This window comes from Hippocampus zosterae, chromosome 2, assembly GCF_025434085.1.
Source record: "Hippocampus zosterae strain Florida chromosome 2, ASM2543408v3, whole genome shotgun sequence".
Lineage (NCBI taxonomy): Eukaryota > Metazoa > Chordata > Actinopteri > Syngnathiformes > Syngnathidae > Hippocampus > Hippocampus zosterae.
This window is the reverse complement of record NC_067452.1, coordinates 12,750,641-12,773,618: the sequence shown is the minus strand read 5'-3', so window position 1 is coordinate 12,773,618 and position 22,978 is coordinate 12,750,641. Positions and strand designations below refer to the sequence as shown.

At 45.3% G+C, this 22,978-nt stretch overlaps 1 protein-coding gene across 18 annotated transcripts in view; it reads right to left on the bottom strand.

The window, feature by feature from the left end:
- Positions 1–22,978, bottom strand: part of rap1gapa (RAP1 GTPase activating protein a) — a 110,711-nt gene that overhangs the window by 35,961 nt on the left and 51,772 nt on the right. For 14 of the 18 annotated variants that reach the window (XR_007961354.1, XM_052058020.1, XM_052058021.1 and 11 more), the window contains exon 3: positions 8,830–8,923. Coding sequence is in view for 13 of the 18 variants with exons in the window: in XM_052058005.1 (XP_051913965.1) it covers positions 8,830–8,923 (94 nt within the window). In the remaining 5 variants the exon portion in view is untranslated. Of the gene's footprint in view, positions 1–8,829; positions 8,924–15,940; positions 16,231–16,269; positions 16,667–22,978 lie in introns of those variants that run through there. The other 4 variants (XM_052058007.1, XM_052058009.1, XM_052058013.1 and 1 more) reach the window with 3 other exon arrangements.

Here is a 22,978-nt window from a genome sequence, read left to right as displayed (position 1 = left end):
TTGACAGCCAATCGCAGGGCACACAGAAACGAACAATCATTCGCACTCACACTCACACCTAGGGACAATTTCAAGTGTTCAATCAGCCTGCCATGCATGTTTTTGGAATGTGGGAGGAAACCGGAGTACCCGGAGAAAACCCACGCAGGCCCACTCCACACAGGGAGGCCGGAGCTGGAATTGAACCACTTCTGCACTGTGAGGTCGACGCGCTAACCACTGGACCACCGGGCCGCCCTTGCATCTATCCTTGTAGTCTAGTTTCTGTCTCCTAGTTGGTTTGTCCTCTCTGTTTCCAAACTAGTGTAGTTGAGAATCCATTTTTGTGTCTGCGCTATTGTTAATTGTATTGTATTGGGTAGTCGGTATTTTCTCCCTTTGTACTGTTGTGTACTCCTGTCAGTTATCCAGTTTCATTTCCAGTGTTTTCAGTCATTTTGTCCTTCTTTGCATGTAGCTCCTCGTGTGCTTTGCCCATGCACTCGTTTTCCTTTACTCACAATACCGGTACTTTGTTTTTCTCATCAACTGTTTGTTCGTTCCCTGTATTTTTATTCCCCACAGTCTATGTGCACCCTGGGATACACCAAATGGTTTGCTTTTTTTAGATGGCTCTGATATTTTGGATCTAGATTCTTTGGACATAATCCTAACAGAAATAGCGCTAAACTGCTTTTCACATTTTCAATTGTCCTGTTTTTTTTTTTTTTTATTATATCGGATTCATGGCCAAAACCGCACTGCATTATGCCCATCAGGGAAAGACACCCATACTGTCGCTCAGCTGTACATGTCTTGATTAAATGTGAGCAGCTATTTCAAGCTGGTTGTACGAATGATTCGAGAAGGCTGAATCTCGATCACTCATTTCAAGCAGAACTGCAGCTAGGATCATCTTTGTCGTCACACAAATTTTGAAGTTTTGATCTGCATAGAGCCGCTGGCAATTATATTGTCTTGACACTCCGCACACGTTGCTTTTAATGCGTTTATCATGAGGAAGCGTGAATAATGAGGACCTCGGTGGAATATTATCGCATGAATAAAGCAGCAACCCTAAAACCCACTGGGGTTAATTGCAGATTGACCCGGTTTTCTATAGGCTCTGATTAAAGTGGTTACAATCAATGCACCCATTATCACACTGTCTTTCCGCATCCTCATCAAATAAGTACATGTTCACAGTATGCATCGGTGAGGCCAAATCTTAAAATGTAACAATAATTTAATAGCATGGTTGAGTTCATGGGCTGCCTGCACTTGTCGGAGAGCCTCATTTTTATGTAACTTTACCAGGGAGCTGTCATTGAGAAGCATACATTGTGCAACATTTTTAAAATCACAAAAGGATTGAAAAGACACAAACATGGAGTGAGAAGCCCCGCACACAACCATTTTGAAAAATATACTCCCTAGACATTTTGGACATGGACTCTAACAGTCCTATTTCAGTCAACTACAACTTTGTGGAAGAGCAACAGTCTGACAGAATATGATCTACTTATAAAAGAACTGAATACAGTGAGGCAAATCTTCAGGTGATCATTTTCAATGGGTTTTGACAGTATACAGGCAAGTCTGACTGATTTGTGTGTTGACAGTGTAGTACCATGTTGGGTGCTGTGTTTGTATGTGTTGCTGCTCCATGTCTCTTAAGTAGCAGTTGTTTCAACACCCCGTAAAGTCAATTCAGAGATCCGTTTCAAAAAATATGTTTGAAGATAATTGGAAACTGTCACCGTTTGATAAGTGGCATCTTGGCAACCATAGCCTGTCAGTAGCACCTTGTCTTTAATATTAACAGGGTCACATGACAACAGCCAGCTTCTCTCTATTTCTATCGCAAAGACAAATGTCGAAAAGATTTGATCATGTCACTCTTCGATTATCGTGTCTATCTTCATTAGTGATCTGCAGGAAATTGCAAATAATTTATACATCAAGTGCACCTTGATTTGATGGCCAAACACTTACAACTGATCAATCTTCTGCCACACTGCTGCCACCTGGAAGTAGACTGAAAAATTATACCAGAAAGTGAATCATAATGCAAAGTCACCGTAAATATGGTGCCAAATTAAATCTAAGAGTCAATGAAAATTAATGAGATGGTTGAATGCTAATGATGAATACTATTGCTTTGGGAAATAATAAACTCCCAACAAGTTCAATTCAGCAAAACTGAGAATTGCAGATTTTCTTTTAATTTTTTCCGACAAATGAATGGCGGAGACTGTCATTAAAAGCTTTACTGGGATGCTGGCATCACCTCCATGCAGGTATCCAACACGTCGAGACGAGACACTGCAGGAGCTAACGATAGCCAGCTTTGCAATACAGTACACACCGGCTGGCTACTGCTGCCTGCTAAACACATTGCTATTTCGCTGCTAACTCGGAAATCACGGCATCATCTCGCCTGCAGGGCGGCAAATAAGCTACACTTCTTCCAAGTCTCGCTCTCACGAAGTGATTACGAGGAATAATTAACAGAAGGAAAGCCGGAGAAGCCATGCTAATTTCTTAGCTATCAGAATGTTATCGTGAAAGACTGGAATTAAAAGTACTTGGGTGACTGAGTACACTTCACAGAGGTCTCGCTGGAACAACATTAAAGCGGAGCGTGTCCATCTTCCATCCATCCATCCATCCATCCATTATCTACCGCTTATCCGGGGCCGGGTCGCGGGGGCAACAGCTTTAGCAGGGAAACCCAGACTTCCCTCTCCCTAGCTACTTCTTCCAGCTCTCCCCGGGGGATCCCGAGTCGTTCCCAGGCAAGCTGGGTGACATAGTCTCTCCAGCGTGTCCTGGGTCTTCCTCGGGGTCTCCTCCCGGTGGGACATGACCGGAACACCTCACCGGGGAGGCGCTCAGGAGGCATCCGAATCAGATGCCCAAGCCACCTCATCTGGCTCCTCTCGATGTGGAGGAGAAGCGGCTCGACTCTGAGCCCCTCCCGGATGACTGAGCTTCTCACCTTATCTCTAAGGGTTAGCCCGGACACCCTGCGGAGAAAACTCATTTCAGACGCTTGTATCCGGGATCTCGTTCTTTCGGTCACGACCCATAGCCCGTGACCATAGGTGAGGGTTGGGACGTAGATCGACCGGTAAATTGAGAGCTTCGCCCTTTGGCTCAGCTCCTTCTTCACCACGACAGACCGATACAACGTCCGCATCATAGCAGACGCTGCACCGATCCGCCTGTCGATCTCTCGCTCCCTCCTGCCCTCACTCGTGAACAAGACCCCAAGATACTTAAACTCCTCCACTTGGGGCAAGATCTCCCCCCCGACCCGGAGGGGGCACTCCACCCTTTTCCGACTGAGAACCAGGGTTTCAGATTTGGAGGTGCTGATTTTCATCCCAACCGCTTCACACTCGGCTGCGAAATGCTCCAGTGAGAGTTGGAGAGCCCCGTTTGAAGGAGCCAACAGCACCACATCATCTGCAAAAAGCAGGGATGTAATACTGAGGCCCCCAAAACGGACCCCCTCAACGCTTCGGCTGCGCCTAGAAATTCTGTCCAAAAAGGTTATGAACAGAATCGGCGACAAAGGGCAGCCTTGGCGGAGTCCTACCCCCACTGGAAACGATTCCGACTTACTGCCGGCAATGCGAACCAAACTCTGACATCGGTGGTATAGTGACCGAACAGCCCGTATCAGGGGGTTCGGTACCCTATACCCACGAAGCACCCCCCACAGAACTCCCCGAGGGACACGGTCAAACGCCTTCTCCAAGTCCACAAAACACATGTAGACTGGTTGGGCGAATTCCCACATACCCTCAAGGACCCTGCTAAGGGTGTAGAGCTGGTCCACTGTTCCACGGCCGGGACGAAAACCACACTGCTACTCCTCAATCTGAGGCTCGACTTCCTGACGGACCCTCCTCTCCAGCACCCCTCCCGAGACGTCGGATGGTGGACCAGAATTTCCTCGAAGCCGTCCGGAAGTCGGCTTCCATGGCCTCACCGAACTCTTCCCACGCTCGGGTTTTTGCCTCGGCGACCACCGAAGCCGCGGTCCGCTTGGCCAGTCGATACCCGTCAGCTACCTCTGGGGTCCCACAGGCCATAAAGGACTCCTTCTTCAGCTTGACGGCATCCCTTACTGCTGGTGTCCACCAGCGAGTACGGTGATTGCCGCCATGACAGGCACCAACCACCTTACGGCCACAACTCAGATTGGCCGCCTCAACAATAGAGGCACGGAACATGGTCCACTCGGGCTCAATGTCCCCCGCCTCCCCCGGAACATGGGAAAAGCTCTGTCGGAGGTGGGAGTTCAAACTCCTTCTGACAGGGGATTCCGCCAGACGGTCCCAACAAACCCTCACTATACGTTTGGGTCTGCCAGGACGGACCGGCATCTTCCCCCACCATCGGAGCCTACTCACCACCAGGTGGTGATCAGTTGACAGCTCCGCCCCTCTCTTCACCCGAGTGTCCAGAACATGCGGCCGCAAATCCGATGATAGAACTACAAAGTCGATCATCGAACTGCGGCCTAGGGTGTCCTGGTTCCAAGTGCACATATGGACACCCTTATGTTTGAACAAGGTGTTCGTTATGGACAATCCGTGACGAGCACAGAAGTCCAATAACAAAACACCACTCGGGTTCTGATCGGGGGGGGCCGTTCCTCCCAATCACGCCCCTCCAGGTATCACTGTCATTGCCCACGTGAGCATTGAAGTCCCCCAGCAGAACAAGGGAGTCCCCAGCAGGAGTACTCTCCAGCACACCCTCCAAGGACTCCAAAAAGGGTGGGTATGCTGAGCTGCCGTTTGGTGCATATGCATAAACAACAGTTAGGACCCGTCCACCCACCCGAAGGCGGAGGGAGGCAACCCTCTCGTCGACCGGTGTGAACCCCAATGTACAGGCACTGAGCCGGGGGGCAATGAGTATGCCCACACCTGCTCTGCGCCTCTCACCGTAAGCAACTCCAGAGTGGAAGAGAGTCCAACCCCTCTCGAGAGAACTGGTACCAGAACCCAGGCTGTGCGTGGAGGCAAGTCCGACTATATCCAGTCGGAAATTCTCTGCCTCACACACCAGCACGGGCTCCTTCCCTGCCAGAGAGGTGACATTCCATGTCCCAAGAGCTAGCTTCTGCAGCCGAGGATCGGACCGCCAGGGTCCCCGCCTTTGGCTGCCGCCCAGCTCACATTGCACCGACCCCTTTGGCCCCTCTCATGGGTGGTGAGCCCATGGGAAGGGGGACCCACGTTGCCTCTTCGGGCTGTGCCCGGCCGGGCCCCATGGGTGTAAGCCCGGCCACCAGGCGCCTGCCAACGAGCCCCACCTCCAGGCCTGGCTCCAGAGGGGGGCCCCGGTGACCCGCGTGCGGGCAAGGGAAACCTAGATCCATTTATTTCGATCATCATTGGGGTCTTTGAGCCGTGCTTTGTCTGGCCCCTCACCTAGAACCTGTTTGCCATGGGTGACCCTGCCAGAGGCATAAAGCCCCAGACAACTTAGCTTCTTGGTTCATTGGGACACACAAACCCCTCCACCACGGTAAGGTGACGACTCATGGAGTGGGTGTCCATCTTTGATCAGCAAAAATAGCAGGCGCTTTAATTTAAGTGTCTGGAGAGAAAATTAATGAAAAATAATGCTACACGCATCACAAAACAAGAAATGTTACGGCGTCCTGTCACACAGGCAGGAGGAGTGGCCTAGAGGATTATGGATCAATATTTTAATATTGAAACTAAGCATTTCAGAGAGTAGATGCATTTAGGATGTTTAATATTTAAAATATCACAAATGTGATTTGTTTTGAGATCTCCAGAATACAGTAAATGTTTTCAAAAGTACATTACAGTAGCGCTCATTTTTTCAATTAATCCACTTCTCTCTGAACTGTTTTTTATGTCTCTTAGATTGATATCCACATTGGTGAACACATTTGTAGGCTACTGTGCTTCTGTTTACATTTGATAATTCCATATAGCAGCACTACTGGATGCATTTCTCATTTGATAAAAGTATGTTTAATGTCACTTAAAAATAATGTGAGAAAAGGTCAGCAGTCAAAGAGTTCTGTGTATTTTTATTTGTAGAATAACTGAAAATATATCCTGTTGTATCATTATTGTGATGTAAAATGGCCTGTACAATGATCAAAGACTATTCTCCATATCACCCAACACTACTACTTTGAATAGGGCGAAAAAATCATACAGGGGGAAAAAAATTAACAAACAAAAACCCAACTCACTGAATGATCTAAACCTGGGTTTCTGGGAATCACTTTAGGCGTACTTGGGCACTCCGAAATAAATGTGACACAAAAGTCCCCATATCTCTCCTCTAAAATCAGATTAAATGTCGGAGGAGCCTTCAGATGGCACCAAGTCCATCAACATCATCAGGAATGTGAAACAAGTTAATAATAATAATAATAATAATACATTTTATTTGTGGGCGCCTTTCTAGAAACTCAAGGACACCTTACAACAAGCAGTTAAAATCACGAATACAATGTTAAAAACAACATCAAATAAGATAATAAAAAATACAACAAATATAAATAAATAAAAATAATGGCTTTATGGTCCGAGTGAATAGGCTTTTCTAAACAGATGTGTTTTGAGGCTGGATTTGAAATGTGTTAATGAGTCTGTATTACGAAGGTCAGCTGGGAGTGAGTTCCAAAGCTGGGGAGCAGAGCGACTGAAGGCTGTTTCCCATGGTGACGAGGCGAGCAGGGGGGGCAGAGAGGAGGACAGAGGAGGAGGAACGAAGAGAGCGGACAGGTGTAGGAATATGGATGAGGTCAGTTAGGTATGGAAGGGCTAGGTTATGAATGGATTTGAATGTGAGGAGCAGGATTTTATATTGAATGCAGTGTAAAAAGTTGATCCAAAAGTCTTTTAATCAGGGGTCCCCAAACTTTTTCCTGTGAGGGCCACATAACTTTTCCCTTCTCTGATGGGGGGCCGGTGTCATTTTGTAACATCAATGATCGTAGGGGAGCTTAAAAAATTTATTGTTTCCCAGAAAGCCACACATAACCAAATAACCCTTTCCAGGTTCTTTACAGAAAAAAAAGTCATGAAACAAATAATAACACTATTAATGAAATAAATAATAATTAAATAACCCTCCCTGAGGTCTTCACAGAAAAAACAGGAAATAAATAATAACTAAACAACTCTCTTTATAGCCCCTTGAAATCCACCAAAAAGAGTTCTGCCATCTACGAGAACGCCACCTATATTGTCTTGTTTATGTCTGCTACCGTCTTGTTCACGTGTTCTACTAATTGATCTGAGACACAACTAAAACACTGAAACATTCTATGGTGTGTAAATAACTTTGTGTCCTTGATTTCAACCCCATTTGAGTCATGGGTCATTTTGCCCCTAAGACCACCTTTGTACTTTTTTTTGGTACATCTTCCATGGAAATGTGAATAAAAACATTTCAACTTTTCTGCAGTTGGGGACAATCTAGGAAAAGTCATAAAATTTCAAGTTAAAAAATTATCATTTAGGGGGTTTGGGGGGCGTTTTTAACACAGTGACGGGTCATTTTGACCCGAGGACAACAGGAGGGTTAGAGGTCCGGGTCAAATGTGGCCGTATCCGGCCCGCGGGCCGTAGTTTGGGGGCCCCTGCTTTTAATCTTTCTCCCTCTCTTCCCGCAGCTCTTCTTGATCAAGTCTGTCGCGTAAGCCCCTTTCCAAAGTTGGAGGGACCTTATGAAATCAATCCAACGCGAATGAAATTGTATCCTCTTTTAATCACCACGAAGCTCAGCTCTTTCACTCTCTGCATTCCCAAAATATCCCTGGCAGTTTTCCCACGCCAGTCGCTGGTTATTAATGATAAGACGTACTGTCTGGCAGCACAACGACGAGGAAATGGATCTGATATGAAGTGTGACGCTTGAAATAATGAATACACTGACGAGCCAAAATTATATGTACTGTATATGCACTAACTTAAAAAAAAAAAGGAAAAATGATTAGCGGTCTCTTGCTGACACAAAATTGTATTAATACGATCTATTATTAAAGATTTTAATAAGCTCGTTGCTCAGAGCTGCATATCAAATATTTATTTTTTTTAACACTTTTAAATTGGGTGACTTAAATTTAACGGTGCTTATCCTCACACAAAACATTCCTCTTTCAAATCACCTTTTGTAGTGAAATGAATCGAAATGCTACTAACCCATTCCAGACAGAGCAGCAAAAATGATAAATAAAAAATAAGAGTGAAAATAGTGCTCTTTGAAGTTGTACTCTATAACAAAAAAGGAGTAATTACATTGGTAAGCAGAATTAATTAAAGAGTTTGAGCATCATGATTTAATGCTGCATTCTGCTGATCCTTCTTGTGCACCCGCTTTGGCCATTGGGAGGTCGCATCAATCATCGTACCTCTTCCACTTTTACTGTAAGAGACTCTGCTGTAATATTACTCACTCTTCATAGTGGATAAACATGCTTGTGAGTGTTGTGCTGTCTTGCATCTCTGCAAATACAGATACTAACTGTGTGCATCTCTTGCATTGTTAACGTTAAACTAATCAGGCTTTCCAAATTTAAGTGATTATTTGCCAAAACGGTGTTGTCGGGGAGGTGCATTGACTTCACTAACGCCTGACAGCGTTCATAAGTTTAGTTTGAACTTGAAAGTCAAAGCAAAAAGCAAAAACAACAACAAAAAACAAAAACAAAAATCAGCCAAATGACCTATAAATTCACAAAAAAAGCTTTGCTGGTTGTGTCATTCCTCATCTCCAGGCACCAGTGTAGTTTAAATGAACTCTCTTGTGTTCTATTTGCTTATAATGGCCGCCTACCTTCTGAGTTGTCACGGCGCTCTGCGCAAGTTTTGGCTGGAACAGCTGAGGCTCTAGTGCGCCACAAAGTCTGGGCTCACTCCCATCATGTTTCCTGCAACGAGAATCAGACGCAGGAGAATATCAGTCTGCTGATACAGTAGATCACGATCGGTCAGCTAAGACGAGATCGCTCTCATTTAGCAACAGATGGTAGTCAGCAACACGCACATGTCTGATTAGGTGCTTGTTTTGGTTTGGTCATGGCAACAGATACAAGATAATATCTTAAAATAGCAAAAGCCAACACGGCACGACATCAAATACAATTGACACTTGACATATATGGATTGCTAATATTATACACACAATCATTCTTCTAGACTTGGCTTGCTGTGTAGAAATCTGGGGATCAACATGCAAAACATACAAAACAACCGATATTTATTTTATAGAAAACAGCTTTGAAAATCATTTGTGACAATCGCTATGGGAATCTCTCTGATCATTATTTAGAAAGTATATGGTATTGAATTTCCATTATTTATTTGGTTTTCAAATTTTACGACCAATGTACAAGGCAAATACAAATATAATTGGAAAAAAAGAGTACGCAACAACAGGTTGAAAGGCACAAGAGGACCAATATTGAGAATTAAAGTGATGGAAATGAGAATGCAGTGAAAGGTGCGATGCTGTGGAACAACAACCACGAAACAAAGGAGTCAAGCTCATCTACTTCAAAAGCTAATAAAATTAATAAACTAATTAAGATGGCACTCTGCAACAAAGGCTTAAAAATATTTAGAAAACTGCTGGATTTCTTGCAATAGAACAGCTAAAAGCAAAATTTGAAAGCCCTAGAAAAAAGGGCAGAAAATATACACAACACACAGGTGTTACACCTGGTGAGACGCAGGAGCTGCCAGGCCCGGAGTCACCCCACAGTGCCCAGAACCTCCACGTGTTGCAAACTAATCCCTCGAGCATCAAGTCTGAAACAAGGCGGATCAAATGGCCTGCAGCTAGCATGACCTCTCTCTGGAAGCAATTCGACGACGATGTCGACCAAATTCTGGAGGCTATGGCGAAGGGACACGCCGACGGGAAGCTACAAGCTATGACAGCAGTCATTGTCAGCTTCGCAGCAGAAAGGTTTGGCGAGGAGGAGAAGAAAAGCCCGGGAACAACGTACGCAAAGAATCAAAGAGCGGTAAGGATCCACAACATCAGGCAGGAGATGAAAACGCTGAAGTCCCAGTACAAGGCGGCAGGACAAGAGGAACGCACTGGCCTGGCCCAGCTAATGTGCATCCTACGGAAAAAGATTAGAGTTCTCCGCCGTGCAGAGTGGCACCGGAGGCGGCGACGCGAGAGGGCACGGAAGCGTGTTGCTTTCCTCGCTAACCCCTTCAAGTTCACGAAGGATTTGCTGGGGCAGAAGCGGAGTGGCAATCTGGTCTCCTCGCAGGAAATCATAAACCAACATCTGAAGCAGACGTACAGCGACCCCGCAAGAGAGCAGGAGCTGGGAGAATGCAACATCCTCATAGACCCCCCTGAACCTGAAGAGCAGTTCGACATGTCGGAGCTGCAGCTAATGGAAGTCAGGGAGGTTGTCCGCAGAGCAAGGGCGAGCTCTGCTCCAGGACCGAGTGGCACTTCATACAAAGTGTACAAGAACTGTCCCAAACTCCTGCTGCGTCTGTGGACAATCCTGCGAGTCTTCTGGAGAAGGGGAAGGATCCCTGAACAATGGAGAATGGCTGAAGGGGTATGGATCCCGAAGGAGGAAAACTCCACTCAGCTAGACCAGTTCCGCATCATCTCCCTGCTGTGTGTTGAGGCAAAGGTTTTCTTCAGTGCTGTTTCCAACCGGCTGTGTACCTACCTGGCAAAGAACTCCTACATCGATACATCTGTCCAGAAAGGTGGCATCTCAGGAATTTCAGGATGTTTGGAACATACCGGTGTGGTCACACAGCTTATTCGGGAGGCCAGAGAGAACAAAGGTAACCTATCAGTGCTGTGGCTTGACCTGGCAAATGCATTCGGCTCCATTCCACACAAGCTCGTCCAGCTCACTCTGACAAAGCATCATGTACCCAGCAGAAGCAGAGATCTCATCGCTGATTATTACAGCAATTTCAGGATGAGGATCTCTTCAGGAGCAATGACATCCAGTTGGCACAAGGTGGAGATCGGCATCATCAAAGGGTGTACTATCTCTGTGACACTGTTCTCGCTAGCCATGAACATGCTCACAAAATCTGCTGAGCCAGAGTGCAGAGGGCCCCGCACGAACTCCGGACAACGGCAACCAGCCATCAGGGCATTCATGGATGACCTCACAGTCACGACAGAATCAGTCCCAGGCTGCTGGATTCTGAAGGGTCTTGAAAAGCTGGTGGCGTGGGCCCGGATGCGTTTCAAACCCGCCAAATCAAGATCTATGGTGCTAAGGAAAGGGAAGGTGGAAAACAAGTTCCGGTTCACCATCTCAGGCACAGCCATTCCATCAATCTCAGAGAAGCCGCTTAAGAGCCTAGGGAAGGTTTTCGACTGCTCTCTGAGAGACACAAAATCTATCCAGTCGACATGCACGGAGTTGGATGGCTGGCTGAAATCAGTGGACAAGTCAGGCCTACCGGGGAAGTTTAAAGCCTGGGTATACCAGCACGGCATTCTTCCTAGGATCCTGTGGCCCCTCCTGGTCTACTCCGCCCCCATCTCGACAGTTGAGACCTTAGAGAGGAAGGTCAGCAGCCACCTCCGGAGATGGCTAGGACTTCCAAAGAGCCTGAGCAGCATCGCTCTCTACGGAAACAGCAACAAACTGCAACTGCCCTTCAAATCCTTTAAGGAGGAATTTAAGGTCACCAGAGCCAGAGAAGTGGTTCAATACAGGGACTCAAGAGATCCGAAGGTGGCTAAGGCTGGGATCCAAGTGAGGACTGGTAGGAAATGGAGGGCAGAGGAAGCGGTTGAAGAGGCAGATGCAAGGCTCCGGCACAGGTGCTTGACTGGAGTGGTCACACGAGGTCGAGCTGGGCTAGGATCCTTTCCATCTCCCCAGCTGAACACCAAGGGGAAGGAGGGACGACGTCTTGTCCAGGACGAGGTGAGAGCAGCAGTGGAGGACACAAGAACCTGCAAGGCTGTGGGAATGAAACAACAGGGTGCTTGGACAAGATGGGAGAACGCAGTTGAGAGGAAAGTGACCTGGGCAGAGCTTTGGAAAGCAGAGCCTCAACGCATTAAATTCCTCATCCAGGCAGTTTATGATGTGCTCCCAAGCCCGTCAAATCTGCACACATGGGGCATAGAAGAGACACCGGCATGCCCACTGTGCTCCAAGCGAGGAACCCTGGAACACATCCTCAGTGGCTGCACAAGGGCACTTGGAGATGGACGGTACAGGTGGAGGCATGATCAAGTCCTTAAGACTATCGCGGAAGCCATTACCGCAGGGCTGGCATGGGCTAAACAGTTCCGCCCCTCCAATAAAACCATCGCCTTTGTCAGAGCTGGGGACAAGCCTACCGCGGCCAGCAGAACATCATCTGCAGGCATCTTGACATCTGCAAGAGACTGGCAGTTGTTGGTGGATCTTGAAAAAAAGCTGAAGTTCCCCAGCCATATTGCAGTTACCACCCTACGACCTGACATTGTCCTCGTATCGGAGTCCACCAAACAAGCAGTGCTGCTGGAGCTGACAGTGCCGTGGGAAGATCGCTTGGAAGAAGCCTTTGAGAGGAAGCTCTCCAAGTACGCAGGACTGGTCAGCGACTGCCAGCTGGCTGGTTGGAGAGCAAGGTGTTTCCCTGTGGAGGTTGGTTGCAGAGGATTTGCAGCCCGTTCCTTGGCCAGAGCCTACTGTAGTTTAGGCATCGATGGAGAGAGGAAAAGGAGAGCCATCCGCAATACAGTGCACTCCGCTTAATAGAACACCGGTTAATAGAGTAATCCGCTTAATAGAGCAAAAGGCTCTGGAACGGATTTGCCTAATGCAATTTCCTATAAAGATACTCCGCTTAGTAGAACAGATCTCCGCTTAATAGAACAGGCCGTAAGCAATGAACATTGTAAACTAGTGGTTTTCGAAGTGTAGCTATCGCGATACTGTACCACTATCGCGAGAAAACGCGGTAGTTCTAGCCGTATACAGTAACAGGTAGCACGCGTCACTCCACACATAGACACACGCACGTCACAATGGCTTCAACTTCATTCAAGAGACGAGAGAGAGACGAAGTGTAGCTATCGCGATACTGTACCACTATCGCGAGAAAACGCGGTAGTTCTAGCCGTATACAGTTACAGGTAGCACGCGTCGCTCCACACATAGACATACGCACGTCACAATGGCTTCAACTTCATTCAAGAGACGAGGGCTATCACCTGCAGATAAGAAGGACATACTCAGACGATACGATGCATTGCCGGATTCTCAGAAGGTACGCCCGCGGTTTCCAGGACTTCCCTCTTATGTCTTATGGCTGTAAATTTCCCCATTGTGGGACAAATAAAGGATATCTTATCTTATCTTATCTTATCTTATCTTATCTTATCCAGCGCATTGAGAGGGAAGTCAACCGCAAAATTACGGACTCCTGTTTCCAGACAAAAGTAACGAAATTTTTCTCGTGATTTGAGATGTTTGACTGAAGTTGATTAAAGTTGTTGTTTTGTTGTTTGATTAAAGATATGGACGTCCACAGTCGAAATATCTCTTCTAACTCGTCAGCAGGGGTTTTTCTGCGTGCATAACTTGGTCGTCGACGTGTCTGAAGGTGTACCTAAGTGTCTCCGGTTAATAGAAACCCCGCTTAGTAGAACAGAAGCGCTTCGGCCCAATGGTGTTCTATTAAGCGGAGTGCACTGTACCACTGAAGCGGCAGAAAGAGCCTCAAGATGGCTGTGGCTCAAAAGAGGAGATCCATGGAGTCATGGTAGCTAGCTAGCTGTCTGGACACAAGCCGGGACTTGATCAACCCCGGCTGGGTCACCTGGAGGAGGGCGTCTGATAGTTGAAAGACCCGAAACGTCCAGTGAATCCAGGAACATCACTGATGATGTGTCCAGACTAGGCATCAGTAGATGTATGTACACAGCATTGTTCATCCATGTATGCATGCAATTTATATAACTCAGTCCACCCGACAAAATTCAATCATGCAAAAAAATGTAGGATGACAAACATGGATGAGGAATGAACTGAAACAATCCTTTAATAACTAAAACCATTTGCATGCTTTCAATTGAGCCTCATGCGTTGCATTCTCTTCATGCATGACTTATTTATTGTTAGCTAAAAAAAAAAAACATGATTCGCAACAAGTACGGACACAGCAAAAGGCTATGCTTTCAAACACCACATCTGCATGCTCAGAGGGTGACATGCACATTCCCCGAACACAAGTAAGCGATAGCATTGTCATGTATCCTCGGCTCTAGATTCAATGTCAACCACGGTGGCTCTGGCCTCACAGATCCACAAATCAATACCCGATGCTCCATTGACACTGACAAGAGCAGTTTCGCACAGCGGCCTTTCAATTTGTTCCACTGATTGAGTTCGTCTCAAACACGCAACGAGCTCGATGAGCGCGGACGTGGAATCACCTCGTTGTTGAGCTCACACAGAGTGGGAAGTTTAATTACCCCTCGTGCGGATCCCAGTAGCCACTAATGAAGCTAATGTATGTAACAGTTGTCAAAGCATAACAGGCATGAATCAAAGCTCCATGCACTGAGAAATGCTCCTTCGCACGTTCAAATAGTCAATGCGCCATAATGGACTTCCCTTGAAACAAATCAGTTCCAGCATGATAGACAGCTGGGTGACACAATACAGCCCCATTCGAGAGTCTCTGAGGATGTAAATAAAAAAGCTGCTCCTCAGAAGGCAGGTGATGAAGGCGAGTATGTAAGATATCCTTTATTCGTCCCGCACTGGGGAAATTTACAAATTACATAAATAAAATTACATGTATCGTCAACATGCAGCAGGCTGTTGAAAAACAAGTGCAAGTTCTGCTTCATTCAGACAAGATGAACCCAGACTGGAGAGAAGCACGAAGGATGCAAAGAGGCATGGTCTGTCCTGAATTATAACACACCCAATGGCCATTATGACAAGTTGTGACAATCGCGTAACCATAAAAAATAATCTACAGTGAATCGCAACATCAGTGAAACTGAAAACGTGTAAACTAATAGAAACACTTGCTTGATAAAAACAAAGTTCAGTGCAACCCGTTTTTGTTTTTCTCATTTTCCATTGTACAGTGGGGGTTTTTTGTACATCTGTTCAGTTTTCCTACCAAAAAATAAACGAACAAACAAAAAAAAAGGTAGGTTGGCCATTCATTTGCCAGAATTCATATGAAACATTTCAGAAGTTGTGTAAAAAGCATTTAACAAACAGCAAGACAAATTAATTTCCTGTTTTTAATCCTCACTTATATATATCCTCACCACACACATATGTACAAAAATATACTAACCCGGGTTTCTTCACAGAGCTGGCTAAAGATGCAGTCCGTTCTGCTGCTTCTTCTGCATGGAACTGCCTGCAGGCTAAACTAAAATTGTCAAACCTTGTTGAACTTGTAGAATCCAAGAACTTAATAGCATTGGGCATTGTCAATGTTTTTAAATCATGCTCTTTATTTGTACAGCTTTGTAATTATTGTATGAATATTTATGTGTTATGTCATGTAAACTTCTTGCTGCCCCTTTGGTGAGGTTGCTACTTAAAGAGAGAGTTTATATTTCAATAAGGTTTTTCCTGGTTGAAGGTTACCTAAAAATTATGTGCAGTATTCTAGATGGATATTTTTCCTTGTTTGAAAACACATTGCTTATTTTTCTTATTGGACATCAGAGGCTGGAACAGATTGATGCCATTTCCATTCGTTTAAATGGGGCAAAATGATTTGAGTCACAGAACAAATTCAACTCACACCTCAGGGCACCACCGTGTGCATTTGAAGGAGCTCTCAGTGATGTGTACAAGAATCTGCACAACCGCAAAGTACCCCCATAATACTGAAGCTACAGTTCAATGAAAGACCTGCGCATATCTTGCCAAGAACAACAAAAACATTTGACCAGAGAGGGTACTTACAAGACACTGCGTCTGCTTCTGACAGTCCGTAAAGAGACCCATCACGTCAAGAGTGAGGGATTTTGCCCACTGTTGCGCAGCACACAGAACCCACACTGCACTCCGCACACAAACACGCACACTTGTACAGTGAGCACGTACTGTCCAACCTCCTGCAGCTCAGCAGCAATAAGCCACAGCTTCATCCCAACAACACAACAAATTACATAATACAGCCCAGCTGGTAAGCGGCCGCGCTAGGAAGTCCCAGCATGGCGTCTGGATGCGCTGACGTCATCGCCGTGCATGTGCATGTGTGTGTGAGTGTGAAGTGGAGCAGCCAAACTTACTGGCGGCATGGAAAGCTCCCTGGTAAGGGTGCGCAGTGAGCAGATGACTCACTGCGCATTCAGGTTCGCACTTCTCTTTCCTTCCAGTAGGCGGCACGGCCGCGTTCCATCCGCACCATCAGCTCACTTACGACGTCCACATGCTTGGCTCTGAGTGGACTGAGTGGAGTGAATCTTCTCCTTCCCGCCCTCCCTCTCTGTTTCTCTGCGTCCTCCCACTCGGTCTCTCACATGCACATATGCACTCTTCGCTTGTCACTTCCTCCCTCTGTCTGCTCCCATGAATCATGTGGTCCACGCGAGCAACAACAACGCTTGAAAAACAGGAGAGTCTTCCCCACTGTGCTTTCAAGTGTCGATGGAACTCATCTGCTCACAGTGAGGAAAGCGGGCAAGGCTGATTAGACTGACGGGGCATGCCATTGCCAGTCAGCTTGGGCAGTTGCCGTGGCAACCGCATCAGCCAAAACGATGACGGGGCTTTGGATGTAAAACCCCAGCAGGCATGTTTACTAATGCCGTGTCTTGTTCAATATGTTCAAAGGAAGACGCATGCCTGCAAGGTTTTCATTGATCTAAAGCGCAGGTGACAAACCGACTGTTCGGGGCGTACACAAGACAAATAAGGGTTGGAACCAGTGCACTGCACCAATCGGCACAGACCACAATGTGACTTTACAACATGTATTTGTGATGTGTGAACACTAACTGGTGGATTACAACAGTATGTGCGCCACTGAAAACAACACAATAATCTGTTCACTTGCCAGAGTTTTGAAGCAAACAGTATTATACCATTAGACAAAGTCCAACGGCCACATTAGCTACAATCTGTTTCAGTATTCTGGATTAAGGCAGGGAAGGCAAAGTGCTGTTTTGGATCATAATCCCTCTTTCACAAACATTCCCTCGATGAATTTATGTTCGTAATGCTATCAGCGAACGCTTTCACTTCTTTTACGCTTGCGCTTGGACATAAAAAGATAGTCATCTGATGAAAGAAGATGACTGTTCAAAATTGCGCCAGCGCGAGTGGCTGCCTCAGTTACGCACACCCAATATTGTCTTGGTTTCTGTCTTTTTTTTGTCCTTTCGTTCGTTTTCTGTGAGGACGTGCGGGCCAACAAAGTCCTTCAGCTCCTTCAACAATAACAAGCCATGGTTCACTGCCGAACTCCAACAATTTAGAAAAACGAAAGAGGCCGTCTTTAGAAGTGGAGGTCGGGCACTGTACAAACATGCCTGAAACCATTTGGCAAAGGAAATTTAACATCTCAAAGGTAAGCTATGCAGAGAGGCTGAAAAAACTGTTTACTGCTAACGACTTCCACATTTTCCAGCTACTCCCATCAGGTAAGCGCTATCGAACCATGCGCACCAAAACCAACAAAAAAAAACAAACAGGTTATTCCTTCTTGCCATGAACTCCTTAAACAGTAGCTCAAATCTTAAGTGTCTTTTCATACTTTTGCATACCCCTGTGGAACAATATTACCGCACTGATCATTGTAGTGCCAGCTTGCTACATTAAACAATTGTCATTGATCAATATTCTACAGCATCAGACACTTTAAAGCGCCCAAAGATTTCTGTATAATTGTACACCAAAAGTTGTACTAATGTACACTGTAAAGTTGTACATTTACTGCGACTGGTAACTTAAAAATGGTTATCTGCCCTAACTGCACAACGATCACAGTATTGTATTGCACCACTGCTCACTTCATCTCTGCTCAATGACTATGAACATTGTCGCACAGCTGTCATTGGGTGCAAAATGGTACTTTTACATTACGGAAAATCTTTCAATACTTTTATGTCATGTCCTTGTTAAATTGAGTAGTTGCTTGCTATTGTAATACTAGTGTAGCCTGTACTACCAGAGACAAATTCCTTGTGTGTTCTACATACTTGGCCAATAAAGATGATTTTGATTCACATTCGGATATGTACTGCCGAAATTCAGATTAGCACAGAATGGCTCTCAAACACATCATTGCAAAAAAAGTTGATCAAATCAATGTTGCGTGCATTCAAAATGAGGCCCTGTGAAATTTGACATGATGGAAAAAAGAAGAGTCAGAAAAGAGCAACAGAAAGTACTTGTTGAATTGGTTCTTGTCAGGGGAGATACAAGGGAAGGAATTAACAGCATCCTCCCTCAGTAAATCCCCTCCAGCTGGCCCCTCTGGCACAAATTCCACACCACATTAGTCTACTCAAATTGGGCTGTGGTCACTCCCCTCGTCTTCCCAACACCCTTAATCCCCTGAGGATTGCTGCGGCTGTACTTTCACCAAGCTGCCTCACTTGAAGTGAGGCAGTTCTAAAGAACAATATGAATATCTACAACTCATCAACGAGTTAAACATTGAGCTTTTGTGGCCTAAGATATCCACGTTTGGGACGACAGCTAATTATGAAACTGTGATTTTCCGTACAATTAAATATAACACTGGATTCATGTGAGGCCAGGTATATTCCTCTTCTTGAAACTTATTCGTCCTCCACTTTTGTGGATTTTGTCACTTTTGATTGTTGGCTCTTTACTATGTCATCCTCTATATATATTCCCCTGTTTAAATACAAGGTCAAGATGTAAACCGTAATCCTTCATTAAATGGCTTGAAGACTTGAATTGGCAAGTTTCTCTCTTCACAACACCAATAAAATGTCTTCAATAAAATTCGCTTATCCTCATGAGCGTGCTCGAGCCTATGCCAACTGTCTTCAGACAGTAGGTGGGGGACACCTTGAATTGGTTGCCAGCCAATCGCAGGGCACGCACAGACAAACAACCATCCGCGCTCACACTCACACCAAGGGACAATTTAGAGTACAGGTGTCAAACTCAAGGCCCGGGGGCCAGATCTGGCCCGCCACATCATTTGATGTGGCCCACGAAAGCAAATCAAACATATTGACTTCTATGATGCTTGCTAAAATTTGTACCAACATTTCAAATTCTTGTATGTAATATATACGAGAGCTATTTTATGTTTTCTTGTTACCAAAGCCCTCAACACAGTAACTTAATAAGGGTGTGGAAAATAATCGATATTAATCGATACATCGATGCGCACTTGCGCGGTGCGAGTGCATCGGCTCATTCACTGGGTACGACGCGATTGACGGGTGAAATCGAGATTTATCACGATGCATTGGTGGGTATCGGTAAAATCCGATTCAAGCGCCGTTTTATTCATGTTAAACGTCACCTATCTGCCCTTTCCTAGGCGTTATGAATGCACCATCATTATTTTGTGTTGAATACGGACGGAAGCCGCGAGTCACATACAGTCCAGTACACAACTAGCGAAACACTATGTAAGTTCGCGCAAGCAGCAGCGAGGAAACTACTGTATTTAATGCTTCCGCAACATTCAGATCTTATGTTTGGAAATACTTCGAAAAGAAAGACGGACAGATTGATAAAAGCTCCGTAATTTGCAAAGAATGTCGCACTACGAAGCCATACAACGGCAGCACCACAAATATGCAGACCACTTAAAACGATGGCACCACATCACCGACAAGTTTCCCCCCGCCTCCCCGTCCAGTTCCTCGTTGGACACCGGAGAAACTCTTGGCAAACCAGGTCAGGATCAGAAAAAAATCGCCTCTTATTTTGGGGGACCCCTTGCAGCTCACTGTGACCGCGCAAGGAAAAACTATATATGGATGACTCTTTTGGACATTTCATTTTGACACTCAGTGAGAGTGGTCTGTGTACGCTACAATACACACAGCAGCTTTGAGGCTGTGACTGCCACATTGTTTCAATTATATATTTTTTCTGTCCTATGGAGATGGATATTTCATATAAGACACTCAATTAGTAGTCTGTTTGTGTTTACACTGCAGCAACAGCTGTGAGTCTCAGGTGCCAAATTGTTTACATTTTCTTTGCACAAAACCCAATTGTGAAAGGGCTTAAATAAGTTGTTTTACACGTTCTACTGTTTATAAGGAATAAAGTGGTCTACTTTTTGCAATACCATACTGAATTCCATCTTTTTTTAAACTTTTTTTCTTTGCGTATTTGCATCATGTTTAATTGCACAATATCACAACAAATTGCACTGTATCGGATCGGATCGCATTGATTTGAACTACATGTGTATCACGTCGTATCACATCGTGAAGACAGTGAAACGTATCGCATCGTGTCGCCAGAAAATTCCATGTATCGTTTAAGTATCGCATCGCTGGTAGTGCATCGAGATGTGTATCGAATCGTCCTCAGGGCTGAGATTCACATCCCTACAACTTAAACGATAGTTGAATGAACCATTATTCTTGGCTTCCTTATATAGTTTCACAGTCATAAGGGCCCACCAAAGGAACCGGTAACTATAATGAGCGTGACACCCCTGATTTAGAGTGTTCCATGAACCTGCCATGCACGTTCTTGGTGTCAGGGTTCTGTTGTTCGGCCTGGCCAGTAGGTGGCAGTCCGAGCTTATTTTCTGGTTGCACACCTGCTGCCAATCTTGTAATTAAGGGACATTGTATATTGGACCCTTCGGCTGTCAAATGGTTGTCGGAGTATTGTTTATTGCATTGCTACTTCCACGCTCGTTGACCTTTTTCTGAAATCATTCTCGTCGTGTTTTTCGCTCTAAGCTTCTCGGTACTATTTATTCTGCTTGGCAGACTTCCATCTTATATATACAATGGATTTTTCTCGCGTGTTTTCCTATACGTTTTTTTTTCTTATGCATACTCGGTTCTATTTTTGTTCCCTTGCCTTTTGGATGCAAGCGCTTTTTGTTAACCATTATTATTACCTTGATAGAGAAATTTATGAACAAAATTGTATCATGTTTAAAGTTTCGGTTAATTTGGGCATGTCTGGACATACTCAGTGCAGAGGCGTCGGCCGTTTGGGCGGAGGGCCTTTTCTTGAGTAATCACGTCAAAGCAAAGGGGGCGAACAGATGGAAGAAGACTATATTCAATCACAGAGTGGGAATGAACAAATTGGGAACAATGAGTTGTTGAAATACCAAAAGACAGTTTGGGAACAGCTGTCACACCCAGGTGATCATTTGTCATCAGCAAAGTCTGTGACTTGTGTATTCGGGTAGATCAGATCATTACCGAGAGGCCGGGCCGGGGGGCGCGGTATGCAAATCTCGGGGGCAGTGTTTTTCTTGTATTTTGTAATAAAAGTTCGAACCGGCGGAGAGGGAGCGGAGTGTGTATCATCGGAACAACTAACCCGTCGTTTGCTCACAGAGATCCGCTCTCGCCGATATTGAAGACAATTTTCCTGTGTGCCGAGTCATTTCTTTAACTTTGCCCGAGAATGTCCATGAATCCATTATGCGAACCGCTTTATCCTCACGAAGGTAGCAAGTCATGTCCGTATTGTCTCCGAGTAGATTGTGTCATGCTCAAATCACAGCACCTGTTGTCTCTCACCGATAGAATCAAACAGCACACAAATAGACACCCAAGAATTGACCTTTTCTCAGACTGCCCAAATTTATCAGCACTAAGCCCCGTAGCACGCGGCCAAAGGGAAAGATAATTGCCTGTGGTGTAACAGTCAGCCTCTATGACGGTGGTAGTCATCAGGGGACAGCTGAAACCACACTCCTTTCAACTGTTGTCCAAATACCACTGCGATGACCTGGAAAAATGCATGCTACTTTATCTTTCTTATGCCTATAAATTTTTGAGCCACAAAATTATATCCGCTTTATCACATGGTTGCACGGGGTGCAAGGCGGTCTCCAATGCCACATGTCACATGTGCGGCTGATGACATCATCCTCAACCGGAGATCATACAGTTTACCTGTATAAATCCACACTGTGTGTTCCAAACTCATACACGGACCGCAGAATTAATTGCTGCTTCCGCATTGTCAAGCAATGTGTGCTTGACAAATCGACCTCCATGATTTTAAAGGGAGTGAGGGAAGGAATGAGCGGAGCCGCTTCGATTGGCCAGGAGACGGCTGTAATCTCTCCCGGCGCAAACACCCTCTTCTCCACCTGTGTGAGTCTCGGAAAACACCAAAAGAAAATAAACTCCACCCATGTGCAGTTGGACAGTGCTTTGCACTAGACCTGCGCTGGGCACAAAAATATGGACCTTTATGTCCATAAGTGAGTACAACATCATGCTCAGGCTTTGCAGGTTTTCAGTATGTATAGCATGTAACATGTAAAAAGTATTTCGAAGCAATTTTTTGAATTCACTAATTCTTACTTCAACAACTTTTTAATAATAATAATAATAATACATTTTATTTGTGGGCGCCTTTCTAGAAACTCAAGGACACCTTACAACAAGCAGTTAAAATCACGAGTACAATGTTAAAAACAACATCAAATAAGAAAAAATAAATACAACAAAAATAAATAAATAAATAAAATAATGGCTTTATGGTCTGAGTGAATAGGCTTGTCGAAACAGATGTGTTTTGAGGCTGGATTTGAAATGTGTTAGTGAGTCTGAATTACGAAGGTCAGCTGGGAGTGAGTTCCAAAGCTGGGGAGCAGAGCGACTGAAGGCTCTATTTCCCATGGTGACGAGCCAAGCAGGGGGGACAGAGGAGGAGGAACGAAGAGAGCGGACAGGCGTAGGAATATGGATGAGGTCAGATAGGTATGGAGGGGCTAGGTTATGAATGGATTTGAATGTGAGGAGCAGGATTTTATATTGAATGCGGTGTAAAATGGGGAGCCAGTGGAGA